Here is a 15,935-nt window from a genome sequence, read left to right on the forward strand (position 1 = left end):
TGTTTAATTCAAAAGGTAATAAATGGCAAATGCATTTTTCGTATATACGGGTTCACTGCACCACCCCGCAGGGTGGAACAGAGAAGACACTTGTTACTGACAAAGACATTATAATAAATACTCATGACAGAGATAGTTCCCACTTCCGAGCCGGCCTGTCAGAGTAGAGACTGGGCGTGGTTTAAACTCACCCAGCCTATCGTTGATGTTGGCGCTTTAAGCCAGTCCTGGCCCCTTAGCGCATGTGATGTCCCGACGCTGTTGCTGTGTAGATTACGCTCCTTCACCCCAAAGACTGAGGTCAGACAGCTCTGTAATATTGTCTGAGCTATTCGCACCTGCATACAATGGCCACTGTTCTCGCTCAAGGCTAACCACAGCTTCCCAGCACTCTTATCTGGCTAACTGTTACTTCCAGCACACACACACACAGACACCCAGGCTCCCAGGCCAACAGTTTGTCAATATCCAATCACATTTAATACAGTTGCTAATCACGTTTGTTATAGTATTGGGTTATAGTGCATAACTCAGAACCTCACAGATGTTCTTCGTGTGTATAGTTTTGTCTATTATTGTCTATTGTAAACCACAGTCAGCAGTCCCCTGATTCACCCCCCTCCTGTGTCTCTCTAAGATTAGCACAGTCTCGGTCACACAGTACAGCGCCCACAGCGGCCTTTTTAACACACACACATTTCAGACTGCTGTTCATATCTTATGCTCAGATACATTTGTTGCAATTTCAGGCTGTGGCCTCATGGTTAGACAGAGCACTGGTAAGAGTAGAGACTAATGGAAAATGCAGGTTCACATGAGTCAGTAATTCAAACTTTAATGCATAAGAAGCCCTACTAGCTTATAGTTAGTTAAGCATGTCAAAAAACCTTATAAAAACCCCACAATCCCCCGTTTGACACCTAAAAGGTGTCAACATAGAACATTTTGATTCCCCCGTTTGACACCTGAAAGGTGTCACATACAATAAACATTTCATCCCTTTTTCCATATACTAGGTGGGCTCGTTACCACCCAGGAACTTAAAACCTTCTTAGGGAGAACAGACACCGCACCCATAGAGATAGATAGAGAACTCTAGTGGCCAAAAGTCTATTTTAGCATGGGCAGCGCCAACATCCCAGTCAGTATTAGAACGTCATCACCCAAGGCAGCCTGTAAAGAAAATACTGTGGTTACCTAGGTTACCCCATTTGGCTCACAGCAACAACAAAAAATGATATTTTCCAAACGCAATGTTGTTGTCTGTTTGTTTTAGTCGATTACACAACTATATTTAAGAAAAGTACAACATGTCTAAATTACTTTTCAACATTGCCTGCTCTTGAGCGTTCTCACTACTTAGAAAAGCATAATATTGTAGGGCTTTCATCATGCCCTTTTTCATGATGGCGCTAGCAACCAGAACATTAAGGTAGCCAATACCAACAACAAACAAACTGACTATACAGCTACACGTAGTGAGAGGAAACGGAGGATACTAAACAAGGGATTTTTTACCTCGTGACATTGAACAACACAACAGCTTTTCGGCATGTTTTGTTATTTCTGTAAAACAAAAAATGTACTACGGACTCAGTGACCGCCTGCAGGGAGAAACTTTGTAGCAGGGCAGGGGAAAAAGAGGAAGGAGCATTGGGGATAGTCACATTTGAAGGGATGGGAGATGAGGAAATCTTGGACTGGCAAGGAGGCATGGCTGAGTCAAATAGGAATCCTGACTTAATGAAGTGGTGATTAAAGAGCTCAGCCATGTGCCTCTTGTCAGTAACAACCACATCATCAACATTAAGGGACATGAGCAGCTGTGAGGAGGAAGGTTTATTCTCCAGGTCTTTAACTGTTTTCCAGAACTTCTTGGGGTTAGACCCACAGAGAGAGAACTGCTCCTTAAAGTAACTAACTTTGGCCTTCCGGATAGCCTGAGTGCATATACGGGGTGTACTGGTACTGAGTCAGTGTGCCGGGGTACAGGTTAGTCGGTAATTTGTGCATGTAGGTAGGGGTAAAGTGACTATGCATAGATAATAAACAGTGAGTAGCAGCTGTGTAAAATACTCGAAGCGAGCATAAAAGGCATTTAGCTCATCTGGTAGGCTCGCATCACTGGGCAGCTTGCGGCTGGATTTCCCTTTGTAGTCCGTAATAGTTTTCAAGCCCTGCCACATCCGACCAGCATCAGAGCCGGTGTAGTAGGATTCAATCTTAATCCTGTATTGATGCTTTGCCTGTTTGATGGTTCGTCTGAGGGCGTAGCAGAATTTCTTATAAGCGTCCGGATTAGCGTCCCACTCCTTGAAAGCGACAGTTCCTTTAGCTTGATGCGGATGTTGCCTGTAATCCATGGCATCTGGTTGAGATAGGTATGTACGGTCAACTGTGGGGACGACGTTGTCGATGCACTTATTGATGAAGCCTATGACTGAGGTGGTGTACTCCTCAATGCCATTTGATGAATTCCGGAACATATTCCAGTCTGTGCTAGTGTAACAGTTTAACTTTACGTCCGTCCCCTCGCCCATACCCAGGCGCGAACCAGGGACCCTCTGCACACATCAACAACAGTCACCCACGAAGCATCGTTACCCATCACTCCACAAAAGCCGCGGCCCTTGCAGAGCAAGGGGAACCACTACTTCAAGGTCTCAAAGCGAGTGACATCACTGTTTGAAAGGCTATTAGTGCGCACCACAGCTAACTAGCTAGCCATTTCACATCGGTTACACTAGCAAAACAGTACTGTAGTGTAGCATCCGCGTCATCTGATCACTTCCATATAGAGCGAGTCACTGGTACTTCCTGCTTGTAAGCAGGAATCAGGATAGAATTATGGTCAGATTTGCCAAATGGAGGGCGAAGAAGAGCTTTGTATGCGTCTCCGTGTGTGGACTTCCCTCTGGTTGTGCGTGACATGCTGGTAGAAATGAGGTAAAACGGATTTAAGTTTGCGGCCACTAGGAGCACCGTTTCTGGATGAGAATTTTCTTGTTTGCTTATGGTCTTATACAGCTGGTTGAGTGCGGTCTTAGTGCCAGCATCGTTTTGTGGTGGTAAATAGACAGCTACAAATAATATCGAGTACTCTCTCGGTAGATAGTGTGGTCTACAGCTTATCATAAGGCACTCTACCTCAGAAGAGCAATACCTCGAGACTTCTTTAATATTAGACATTGCTCACCAGCTGTTGACAAATAGATGACTGACATGGGGCACTGTTTTGAAGCCACTACTGTAACAAAACATTTTGGAAGATATAGAAATTCCTTTAAATATCTACATTTGTTTTTGTCACGTTTATTCTATTACAGACATCTTAATGCACTTAAATTATGTGAGCTAAACATAATGAAATAAACATTTTCCTTTTAAGTATAATTTGTAGAAAGTACTAATGTTACTACAATATATATATATATATATATATACACCTATATAATACTTAGTAATTTACTTGAAATACTGTAGAATTCCATTCATTCCTATGGAGGACTGCTCCTACTGACGAGTGCCAATATGGCCGACCGGTGGCTTCAGAGCCTTTCATTGGCCAATATATAGTGTCAGTCATCCAGGGTTTATATACCTCTTTGATTATAATCCTGAACCTAGAGCAAACTAGAAGGCGGTGATGTTATCTTGCTTGAAGAATGTTAAATTACAAAAATGCAATAATTAAACACGTTTATTAACAATCGTTTAGAATGCAGTTCAAATTCAAACAAATCTTGAAAACAAATAACATGGGAAAACCGAACAATTCACGTTACAGAAAGTAGATCTGAGATATTTTAACACAAACATAACAATATATGTAGGTAGGTGCTGAACATTTGTTCATATAAACCAATACAGATTAACGTAATCTGCAATCTCATTTATTGTTCTAGGATGAGTTTCACAGAGAGCCTCTCGTGGATTAGGTAAACCCGTGCCGTTCTTCTTGAGTGCAATATAAAGAAAAATCCAGATTCTCCACACTCCTCCGGAAGTGTGCACTTGTACACTTCCTGTCAAATTGGGCCTAAAACTGTCATCTTGTCAACTTCCTCCAGAGATGGGACATCTCTTTAGCTAGAGGCTGTGTCTTTACCTGAATGTTCCTGTGAGACAACACAAATCATACAGCTCAGTAATCGTCCAGGTAAACATGTAATGTACACAGCAAATAACTGCACAGAAATGTTGGTTGAATAATGTAAAGAATTGATATCCGCGACCTATCCCCTCCACGATCCTCCTTTTTCAAACCTACACACCTGTGACTTACATTATTTGGTAATAGGGACTATAAAAGAACGGCCAACCATTGCTTCTTTACCATAAGTATAGAAACAAAGAAAACTCAAGTGAGATAATTGTGATGAGATTTAACAGGATTCTGGTGCTTTACCATAACCTTCAGATAGTGACAGAGGCTGCTGCAGTGTTGGTTCTTTGCTTCGTCCTCATTGACATAGATGACTTGACACAGGTCGCAGAAGTAGCCCATGACAGGTTTAATGAATTCTCTTCCTGTAACAAACGCATTAGAAAACATAGTACTGTACTTCATAAAAGACAATGCCTCTTTACTACAGTTCATTGCTGCAAGACTTGGTAGTGTTTTCAAAGCAAACAAATTAAAATAGTTGTTTCAGCGATGAAGTCTAAAAAGGTAATTTTGTTAATTTTCTTGAAAGGAGACATGGCAGTAGCCTGGGTGCCAGTCTTATTGTGCTCTCTTGCCTACTCCTTATAGAATTGTCATGGAGTTGACAAGAGCACAAACAGATCTGGGACCAGGTTATAGAAAGAGACAGCAGATCTGGGACCAGGCTATAGAAAGAGACAACAGATCGGGGACCAGGCTATAGAAGAAGACAACAGATCTGAGACCAGGTTATAGAAAGAGACAGCCGATCTGGGACCAGGCTATAGAAGAAGACAACAGATCTGAGACCAAGCTACCGTGAGTGCAGTGAGGCTATAAATCACATCCAAACACTTACCTACTGGGTTGTTGGCCTGGAACGATGACTCCATACCAGTCTTCATGGAATCTGGTCCCGTTTCCACATTATCCTCCATCTTGGTTTCTGCATTATCCTCGTTGCTACAGGCCTGCTTCTCTTTCTCAGCAGCAGGGACAGGGGCATCCTTTTGGTCTTCACTGTTGGAGGATTTGTCAATATTCCCTTCAGACGCTCCTATGTCCTCCTTGTCACAGTGTTGGGCTGGCTTGGAGCGTACTTGTCGTGATGTCTTCTCTTTTGTCTCCTCGTCCTTCTCCATTGTCTCCTCGTCCTTCTCCATTGTCTCCTCGTTCTTCTCCATTGTCTCCTCGTTCTTCTCCATTGTCTCCTCGTCCTTCTCTGTTGTCTTGTCGTCCTTCTCTGTTGTCTTGTCGTCCTTCTCTGTTGTCTTGTCGTCCCTCTCTTTTGTCTTGTCGTCCTTCTCTTTTGTCTTGTCGTCCTTCTCTGTTGTCTTGCCGTCCTTCTCTGTTGTCTTGCCGTCCTTCTCTGTTGTCTTGTCGTCCTTCTCTGTTGTCTTGTCGTCCTTCTCTGTTGTCTTGTCGTCCTTCTCTGTTGTCTTGTCGTCCTTCTCTGTTGTCTTGTCGTCCTTCTCTGTTGTCTTGTCGTCCTTCTCTGTTGTCTTGCCGTCCTTCTCTGTTGTCTTGTCGTCCTTAGCCACTGACTTTGAGTGACTGCTGGTCCGTCCACTCCTTATCCTGCTACTGCTTCTAGTACTCAAGTGATCTTTCTTACGATCACTTTTAGAATCAGAGTCAGGTTTCCACCTGACAAAATAAGATAATTCCTTTTTAGTCCAGAATTATATAAGTTTAGAAACGTTTACCTTAAGATAGATAGGCAGAAATCACTGCACATAGAAAATATCCCTGTCTGATCATGTTTTATCAGAAGAGACAGAGAAACATCAATTATCAGTGGCTCCCACATGGAATGGGACTGAGTGTGTTATACGTCTGTTTAGCAGAGCAGCACCAACCCTGTTGTTAGTCTTTTGTATTTCTGAGACCGCAGGATGATCAACTTCTGGCCGTATAATTTACAACCATTATAACGCAGCTCTCTTAAAGCCTTTGTCGCATCAGAAGACCTCTCCATCTCAATGAAGCCCTGAGAGAGAGATGAGAGAGAGGAGAGAGACCATGGTTACTGAAACAACAAATACGATCAGACTTGTAGTACATCATTAGGATCGACTCCATTTTAGATTTCCTTCTGTTTGGAAAATACCTCTTCACCGTTGCGAAGGAGCAAATAGCGGTGCACTCTCCCAAAGCCTTTAACAATCTTCAGGAAGTCACTATCCGTATAGAAGCTTCTGGGAAGGTTTTTGACGTAGATCACTCTACCAGGTGTCTGATCACGTCCTGAGGGCTGAAATGAAAATATTTTACAGGTGTGGTTGTAACAAACCTTATTGACAATAGTTAACTAAAGCTGCAACGAACCCACTCAACCCAGATCGTATATATGGTGTTAGACTGACATATTGCTTAAAACCAATCTTCCCCAGTTGAATGAACAATTCTAAACAGATGACCAGTACTGACTCACAGAACACATCAGAAACAATAATTAAAAAATATATACACATTTGCTCACCTTGCTCTTGGATCTGCTCTTGATCTCATCTGTTGACTGGTTATCTGCAATGTAAGATAAACATACAATCAATGACCTTTATAACAATGCTACTCTTTCTTTAAAAGTGCTGAAGTTTGAATGGAATCTGTGGTCGGGTTGCTAGGGGTTGAGTAATAAGTCACCTTGGTTATCACCTGAGGAATCCTCCTCCAGCTCATCCAATGTAATAAGATTCTCAAGGTCCTCTGGGAAATCAGGCTGAGGGGAACAAACATCAAAACATGACACCTTGTATTTTACATATTGGAACTATGTTACTTGTCTTTTTTCAATTTGACTTGTTAAATAGATGAACTACACGTTAAAAACCTGACAGAGCATGTATAGATGAACTACACGTTAAAGACCTGACAGAGCATGTATAGATGAACTACACGTTAAAGACCTGCCAGAGCATGTATAGATGAACTACACGTTAAAGACCTGACAGAGCATGTATAGATGAACTACACGTTAAAGACCTGACAGAGCATGTATAGATGAACTACACGTTAAAGACCTGCCAGAGCATGTATAGATGAACTACACGTTAAAGACCTGACAGAGCATGTATAGATGAACTACACGTTAAAGACCTGCCAGAGCATGTATAGATGAACTACACGTTAAAGACCTGCCAGAGCATGTATAGATGAACTACACGTTAAAGACCTGCCAGAGCATGTATAGATGAACTACACGTTAAAGACCTGACAGAGCATGTATAGATGAACTACACGTTAAAGACCTGCCAGAGCATGTATAGATGAACTACACGTTTAAGACCTGACAGAGCATGTATAGATGAACTACACGTTAAAGACCTGACAGAGCATGTATAGATGAACTACACGTTTAAGACCTGACAGAGCATGTATAGATAAACTACACGTTTAAGACCTGACAGAGCATGTATAGATGAACTACACGTTAAAGACCTGACAGAGCATGTATAGATGAACTACACGTTAAAGACCTGACAGAGCATGTATAGATGAACTACACGTTAAAGACCTGACAGAGCATGTATAGATGAACTACACGTTTAAGACCTGACAGAGCATGTATAGATGAACTACACGTTAAAGACCTGACAGAGCATGTATAGATGAACTACACGTTAAAGACCTGCCAGAGCATGTATAGATGAACTACACGTTAAAGACCTGACAGAGCATGTATAAATGAACTACACGTTTAAGACCTGACAGAGCATGTATAGATGAACTACACGTTAAAGACCTGCCAGAGCATGTATAGATGAACTACACGTTAAAGACCTGCCAGAGCATGTATAGATGAACTACACGTTTAAGACCTGACAGAGCATGTATAGATAAACTACACGTTTAAGACCTGACAGAGCATGTATAGATGAACTACACGTTAAAGACCTGACAGAGCATGTATAGATGAACTACACGTTAAAGACCTGACAGAGCATGTATAGATGAACTACACGTTAAAGACCTGACAGAGCATGTATAGATGAACTACACGTTTAAGACCTGACAGAGCATGTATAGATAAACTACACGTTAAAGACCGACATGTACTTTACCTCATCATCAATGTATGAAGTATCTCCTTTCTGGTCTTCAACATCTATCTCTTTCCCCTGTTCTGACCCGGTAGCTGAGAGCTCTTTCCCCTGTTCTGACCCGGTAGCTGAGAGCTCTTTCCCCTGTTCTGACCCGGTAGCTGAGAGCTCTTTCCCCTGTTCTGACCCGGTAGCTGAGAGCTCTTTCCCCTGTTCTGACCCGGTAGCTGAGAGCTCTTTCCCCTGTTCTGACCCGGTAGCTGAGAGCTCTTTCCCCTGTTCTGACCCGGTAGCTGAGAGCTCTTTCCCCTGTTCTGACCCGGTAGCTGAGAGCTCTTTCCCCTGTTCTGACCCGGTAGCTGAGAGCTCTTTCCCCTGTTCTGACCCGGTAGCTGAGAGCTCTTTCCCCTGTTCTGACCCGGTAGCTGAGAGCTCTTTCCCCCGTTCTGACCCGGTAGCTGAGAGCTCTTTCCCCCGTTCTGACCCGGTAGCTGAGAGCTCTTTCCCCTGTTCTGACCCGGTAGCTGAGAGCTCTTTCCCCTGTTCTGACCCGGTAACTGAGAGCTCTTTCCCCTGTTCTGACCCAGTAACTGAGAGCTCTTTCCCCTGTTCTGACCCGGTAGCTGATAGCTCTTCTGTAGGAGCATCATCTACAGTCCCAGAGGTTGCTTTCTGCCTGGGCTCACATAGTTCTTTAAACTCCTGGATCATGTCCTCAGCACTCTCCTGCGGTTCCTCTTCCTCCTCTACCTCTCCCTCCCCTACCTCTCCCATGTCAGAGTTCTCCTCCCCATCCTCCCCATACACGGCCATCCCCTCGATGTCACTGTCCATTTCACAGGCCTCCATGGCTCCATCCTCATGGCTGTCCTGGGTCTCAGTTTCTTGCTTGCTCTGGTCAATCGTGTCGACAGCCTTTTTGGACTTCTCCATCACAGTGGAGGACTGGGATGTGGTCTTATTCTTGATGGGAGGTTGTGAGCGAGTGGTTGTGGAAATGGGGGATACCTTCTCACTGGACACCCGCTCTTTAGTATGGGAGTGAGGGCTTCTGGAGGACCGACTGGAGCTCTGTTTGCTGGGGGACCTTGGCCTGCGAGGGCTTCTGGAGGACCGACTGGAGCTCTGTTTGCTGGGGGACCTTGGCCTGCGAGGGCTTCTGGAGGACCGACTGGAGCTCTGTTTGCTGGGGGACCTTGGCCTGCGCGGGCTTCTGGAGGACCGACTGGAGCTCTGTTTGCTGGGGGACCTTGGCCTGCGAGGGCTTCTGGAGGACCGACTGGAGCTCTGTTTGCTGGGGGACCTTGGCCTGCGCGGGCTTCTGGAGGACCGACTGGAGCTCTGTTTGCTGGGGGACCTTGGCCTGCGAGGGCTTCTGGAGGACCGACTGGAGCTCTGTTTGCTGGGGGACCTTGGCCTGCGCGGGCTTCTGGAGGACCGACTGGAGCTCTGTTTTCTGGGGGACTTTGGCCTGCTTTTACCCCCACTGTTTGATTTCACTCGTTCTTTGTGACGGTCGCTATCCCTCTCTCTACTCCTCCTCCTTTTTGAGGAGGTTGGTGAATCTCTCCTGGGGCTGAGGGACCGCCTTCTGGGGCTTGGGGTTCTCTTCCTCTTAGATCTGTCTTCAGACTTCCTGCTCCTGTCTGGAGACTTCCTGTCTGAAGACTTCCTCTCAGACATGGTCCTGCATGATGTGATGGAAAAAAGGTTTACAGACAACACTTTTATTTCCATGTTTTATGGCTTTTACAGAGTCTAAATTAACTATTTCTCCTTTAATACAGTGGTTATAACAGTGACAGTGTCTGACAATCTGAATTCAGAAGCCATAATTAATGCATGTTTACATGCAAAACAAAAGGTAATAGCACAACAGGGGACGCATCAACTTACCGAAATGTATCATACTCTGATGAGAAGGCCACTTTAATATGTATCTCATCTATTTTCAGGTGTTTGGACGTATGGTGTCCAACAAGCTTCTGTGCATCCAGTGCATTCGTCATTTCCACAAATGCCTAAGAGGACAGAATACACGGTAAGCAAATTGTAGTATACTATAACAAAGACCCCCAAAAAATTCAAAGCAATATGCTGTTTAATACCTGCGTAGGTAAGAATAGAGAGTGCGCCACAGGTCCAAATCCTTCCGCTACGGCCAGTAACTCTCTTTTCCACGCGGCAGACTCTTTACCAGGAGGCACAGGGGAAAAACTCAACACCCGGGAACTCTATATGGACGTAAATGGATTTATTTAACTCATTGAATAATACTGTGTGCGTGTGTGGTTGTTTTAGGGAAAAATCTTCAATTACCCCTTCAACCAAATTTAACAAAGAGTTAGTAAATTAATTAATCTTGTAAAAATGTACCTGCAGGAAATTAAATGTTGACGAGACAGAGAAGGTGACTTGTCCTCCTTTCACCATCACTGGGTTACTGAGGTAGTATGTCACAATATCGGCGGCCTGGTCCGTTGACTCCAACTCCACAAACGCCTGAAGATGCAGCATTACAAGAACCATGAAAACATTATAACTAGAATGGATATCCCTATTGTAGTCAATATGGGTGGCGATTCTATTTCTATACTTACATGATGATGAATATAAGATTTTCTCAATTATTATTCAGTCAATACAAGACTTTTGACCCATTTCATAGGAATTGAAAACACATATATTAGGTATTTGAATAGATGGCAGAATGAATAGGCTACTAGTCTTCTTACCAAAGCATGGAACATGATGACTTTCACAACTTCACCAAACGGTTTAATCAGGTCCTTCAAACCATCTTCGTTGAGACACCGGGCGGTAAATTTGACACAAACCACTTTGCCACTCCCCTAGAAAATTATGGCAAGTAAACAGACAATGTGAAAACTAAAAAAAGGGGGAAACTAGATAGATAGTAATAAACCAGAACAACAGGAAGAACAACAATACCTTTGTAACCTTTGTCTTAGTGTCTACGTTTTTTCTAGAGCCGCTACTTGACGGTTTACCTACAGGACAATATAAAAGGTAAGTTACTGACACGTTAATATGTTATATGAATAAATCAGACATATACCGTCAAAGCAAATGGTCCTGTGTGGCTGTTTGTAGAACATGGCGCTACCAACACCAGAGTTCTGGGGCGGCAAGTAGCCTAGCGGTTAGAGCGTTGGACTTGTAACCAAAAGGTTGCAAGATCGAATCCCCGAACTGACAAGGACAAAATCTGTCGTTCTGCCCCTGAACAAGGCAGTTAACCCACTGTTCCTAGGCCGTCATTGAAAATAAGAATTTGTTCTTAACTGACTTGCCTAGTTAAATAAAGGTAAAATAAAATAATATTTAAAATTCGAAATACCAAAATGTATGCTTGATAAAAGTGTCTGATAAAATGGACAGGAAGTAATACAGGAATAATACAGGAAGTATTCACACCCCTTGACTTATTCCACATTGTTGTGTTTCAGCCTGAATATAAAATGGATTAAATTGAGATTTTGTGTCACTGGCCTGCACACATAATGTAAAAGTGGAATTATGTTCTGAGAAATGTTAACAAATTAATGAAAAATGAAAAGCTGAAATGCCAATATGTATTCAACCACCTTGTTATGGCAAGCCTTAATAAGTTCAGGATTAAAAATGTCTTTAACAAGTTGCAAGGACTCATTCTGTGTTCAATACTAGTGTTTAATATTATTTTTGAATGACTACCTCATCTCTGTACCCCACACATACAATGATCTGTAAGGTCCCTCAGTCGAGCATTGAACTTCAAACAGATTCAGCCACAAAGACCAGGGAGGTTTTCCAATGCCTCACAAAGAATGGCACGTATTGGTAGATGGGAAAAATAAAATAAAGCAGACATTGAATATCGCTTTGAGCATAGAGAAGTTATTAATTACACTTTGGATGGTGTGTCAATACACCCAGTCACTACAAAGATACAGGTGTCCTTCCTAACTCAGTTGCTGGAGAGGAAGGAAACCTCTCAGGGATTTCACCATGAGGTGAATGGTAACTTTAAAACAGTTACAGAGTTTAATGGCTGTGATTGGAGAAAACTGAGGATCAACAACTTTGTAGTTAAGCCACAATACTAAAGGGAAAAGGGGGGATACCTAGTCAGCTGTACAACTGAATGCCTTCAACTGAAATGTGTCTTCCGCATTTAACCCAACCCCTCTGAATCAGAGAGGTATGGAGGGGGGCTGCCTTAAATCAATATCCATGTCTTTGGCGCCCGGGGAACAGTGGGTTAACTGCCTTGCTCAGGGGCAGAACAACAGACTTTAACCTTGTCAGCTCAGGGATTCGATCCAGCAACCTTTCCGTTACTGTCCCAATGCTCTAACCACTAGGCTACCTACTAACCTAAATGACAGAGTGAAAAGAAGGAAGCTTGTACAGAATAAAAATATTCCAAACATGCATCCGGTTTACAATAAAGTAAAACTGCTAAAAAGGTGTCCAAAATGTTTACTTTATGTCCTGAATACAAAGCATTATGTTTGGGGCATCACCAACACAACACCTCACTGAGTACCAACTCTTAATATTTTCAAGCATGGTATTTCTACATCATGTTATGGGTATGCTCGTCATCGACAAGTACTAGGGAGTTTTTTAGGATAAAATGAAACAGAACAGAGCAAAGCGCAGGCAAAATCCTAGAGGAAAACCTGGTTCAGTCTGTTTTCCAACCGACACTGGGAAACAAATGTACCTTTCAGCAAGACAATAACCTACAACTCAAGGCCAAATATACACTGGAGTTGCTTACCAAGATGACATTGAATGTTCCTGAGTGGCCTAGTTACAGTTGACTTAAATCAGTTTGAAAATCTATGGCAAAACTTAAATGGCTGTTTTGCAATGATCAACAACCAACTTGACAGAGAATGAAGAATTTAAAAAAGAATAAAATGTGCAAATAGTGTACAATTCAGGTGTGCAAAGCTCCTCGAAATTTACCCAGAAAGACTCACAGCTGTAATCACTGCCAAAGGTGAGTCTAACATGCATTGTAATCACTGCCAAAGGTGAGTCTAACATGCAGTAACCGAAAGGTTGCTGGATCGAATCCCTGAGCTGACAAGGTTAGTCTGTCGTTCTCAGGAGTGTGAATACTTATGTAAATTTGATTTCTGTATTTCATTTTCATTACATTTGCAACAATTTCAAAAAACATGTTTTCACTTTGTCATTATGGGGTATTGTGTGTAGATGGGCGCGAGAGAACAAAATATATTTAATCCATTTTGAATTCAGGCTGTAACAACAAAATGTAGAATAAGTCAAGGGTTATGAATACTTTCTGAAGGCACTGTATTATGTAGAGGCAAGCTAATGCAGTTAGTTTACCTAAGTAGTTAATAGACCTATGGGAAGGTCCACCAGTCTTCTCTTCAACCCTTGGTCTGTCTGTGTGGTCGTCACCACTAAAGGGATTAAAAGGATTGTAGTTAAGATCTATTCTACATTACTACCAAGCACACACACACACACACACACACACACAGAGACGGAGAGATATTCACTAACCTTCTGGCGGTCTGCATCCGGCAGTCCCATTCAGGATACCTAAAAACGTAGGCACAGGAAGAAGAGATGGAATGATATTTTTAAAAAAAAAGCTGGACAACTTAGGAACTTAATCGATTTAAGCTAGGCCTATTACAATATCAATATTGACAGTAAGGGTTCGAAACGTCATCAAATGTATTGGCCACATACACATATTTAGCAGATATATAGCAAAATGCTTGTGTCATGCTGTTGAGTGGAGAACTGGAAAAACATATTGAGTATGTGATTACTCACATTTGAAGAAGTGTGAGCTGTCCGTCTGCATGTTGAGTTCCATTGACGTGTGTGAACCAGAACTGCAACAACAACAAAAATGACAAAAAAATAAGTACTCACTGATTGTTCATATTTAAGATAATGCATAGGCTGTATTCTAACATACGTAGCAGTAACTGTGTATTATTAGTGGCACAAATAGGCTTAAGATTCATACACTTTGGACCCTTTCACACACACATGAACCTACCTGAGACCCAGATAATGCAGATTCAACAGAAATAAGAGGAGTAAGCTACTTACCTTTTCAGAGAGCACAGTAATATCGCAGAGACAGCACGAATAAGGAAACGTTTGGGGGACTGCTCCGTGGAAGTCAAGAGCAGCCTTCTTGGTGGGAGTGTTGCCAGAGGTGGCCATCTTGATTGTGACAACTGGGACATCTTGGTCTGGGCGTGGTCTGTAGTTTGTAGCTGGTGGTGGTGGGTACCTGTAATCTACTGCTGGTTGGGATGAGTTGGGGGGTTTCCAGCTGTTGCTGCTTCCTCCTTGGGCCGTGCTGTAAGTGGACCTAGGAGTTTGGTAACTTCTGGGAGTTTCTTTACCATAGTGGTAGTCCACAACTCGGACAGGTACAGGTTCTAGGCGAGAGCGTGTGTACTGCATTGGGTTGCCATGACGATCTAGTTGCCAGGGCTCAGCCTGTTCTGTGGGAAGGAGTTGGGAAGGGGGAAGAGCGTGGTGGGGGTCCAATGGGTAGTCTAATGGCTGAGAACGACTCTGGTCACCCTGCTCCCACGCACGGCCTGGAGGAGGGGTAGCAGTGGGGGGGCGAGATGTGGCAGCAGGGGGGTAAGAGATCATAGCTGGATATGGTGGCTGCTGTGTCGCCCTCTTCTTTCTGATCTCCAGGAGCAGACGTGGTAGGTTCTCCACAGTGATGAGCTCCTCAGGCATCTCGGCTAGTAGAGACAAGTCTTTGGGCTCGAGCCCACAGCTGCTCAGGAGGGTCAGAGTTTGGTCTGACCGACTTAGAGAGGAAGAGTAAGGGTCTGACCGGCTTAGAGAGGAGTAAGGGTCTGACTGGTTTAGTGAGAAGGAATAAGGGGACTCGTTGGCAGCGGAGGCTCTGGATGAGGAGGATGGGTAGGATGGTATTGTGGAATGAGACGGTGGCTCCTGGGACGATCTGTAAACATTGTGACCGTGGTCTCCAGGGTGCAGGTGATCTGGAGAGTCGAAAGCGCTGGCTCTTAGATCTTTAGCTGGTGGTGGTCGTCTGTAGGAGTAGTTGTGAGACATGCTGGAACGTAAACGTATCAAATCTCTGTAGAGAAAGTTGCCAGTGAAGAGATGAGGGGTCAAAGAAGCAATCTAGGAGAATATGGATTCAATATCAGGAAACTTGGGGGCGGGGCCTATCTTGGCTGATTCCTTGTAGGTGACATGCTGGCGATAACCGGCAGGCCTTGCCCGAACCGTCATGCAGGTCTAGCTAACGTCATCTGGCAAATGCTGGCTGAACGTTAGTTAGCCCTGACATGGAGCCAAACCATAGGCCTGAAAGGGTTGCTCATGCAAGTGATACAAATGACATAGATAGCTAGATAGATATTGTAGACCGTCGAAATGAATAAGATAAATTTACTAAAACGAAACTGACACTGGCTGAACTAGCAAAGCTAACGTTGACGTAAGCAAGCTAACTTCATCTCAGGTTAGCTCGATAACTAGCTATCGTACAAACCAGCAATTTTTGAAAGCTGAAGATAATTAGTGAATACATATAAAGACTTGACATAAATATCGGTATGCAACTTTATTCATTAAGTATCTTACCGTAACCTGTAGCGAAGGAGCTAGCGCGCTTCACTGGCGTCTAAACCGGAACCGGAAGTGAAAGGTAAACTACAATAATTTTGTACAAAGTAAAA

At 43.4% G+C, this 15,935-nt stretch overlaps 1 protein-coding gene across 3 annotated transcripts; it reads right to left on the reverse strand.

The window, feature by feature from the left end:
* Nucleotides 1–3,684: 3,684 nt before the first annotated feature.
* On the reverse strand, nucleotides 3,685–15,925 carry LOC129858494 (nipped-B-like protein B). 3 transcript variants are annotated; one of them, XM_055927762.1, is made up of 17 exons: nucleotides 15,841–15,891; nucleotides 14,305–15,328; nucleotides 14,020–14,081; nucleotides 13,741–13,779; nucleotides 13,561–13,637; nucleotides 11,143–11,201; nucleotides 10,926–11,042; nucleotides 10,567–10,692; nucleotides 10,299–10,424; nucleotides 10,087–10,211; nucleotides 8,212–9,877; nucleotides 6,794–6,869; nucleotides 6,630–6,673; nucleotides 6,258–6,401; nucleotides 6,007–6,137; nucleotides 5,007–5,794; nucleotides 3,685–4,530 (listed from the first exon to the last, which is right to left on the reverse strand). In XM_055927762.1, exons 2-17 carry the CDS (start codon nucleotides 15,301–15,303, stop codon nucleotides 4,361–4,363), a joined length of 4,749 nt encoding a protein of 1,582 aa, XP_055783737.1. In that variant the 5' UTR covers nucleotides 15,304–15,328; nucleotides 15,841–15,891; the 3' UTR covers nucleotides 3,685–4,360. The 3 variants fall into 3 exon arrangements, with proteins under 3 accessions (XP_055783737.1, XP_055783738.1, XP_055783739.1); XM_055927763.1 differs by having other exon boundaries at nucleotides 3,685–4,118; nucleotides 4,409–4,530; nucleotides 14,305–15,885; XM_055927764.1 differs by lacking the exon at nucleotides 14,305–15,328 and having other exon boundaries at nucleotides 15,841–15,925.
* Between the last annotated feature and the right edge of the window lie 10 nt (nucleotides 15,926–15,935).

This window comes from Salvelinus fontinalis, chromosome 6 (assembly GCF_029448725.1).
Source record: "Salvelinus fontinalis isolate EN_2023a chromosome 6, ASM2944872v1, whole genome shotgun sequence".
In the NCBI taxonomy this organism is placed as follows: Eukaryota; Metazoa; Chordata; class Actinopteri; order Salmoniformes; family Salmonidae; genus Salvelinus; species Salvelinus fontinalis.

Coding starts and splice junctions, on each gene's coding strand:
- LOC129858494 (XM_055927762.1), bottom strand. CDS start 15,303: ATGTCTCACAACTACTCCTACAGACGACCACCACCAGCTAAAGATCTA. Junction 13,638..13,740: donor CGGATGCAGACCGCCAGAAG/GTTAGTGAATAT, acceptor TAATCCCTTTAG/TGGTGACGACCACACAGACA. Junction 10,212..10,298: donor CTCTATTCTTACCTACGCAG/GTATTAAACAGC, acceptor CTGTCCTCTTAG/GCATTTGTGGAAATGACGAA.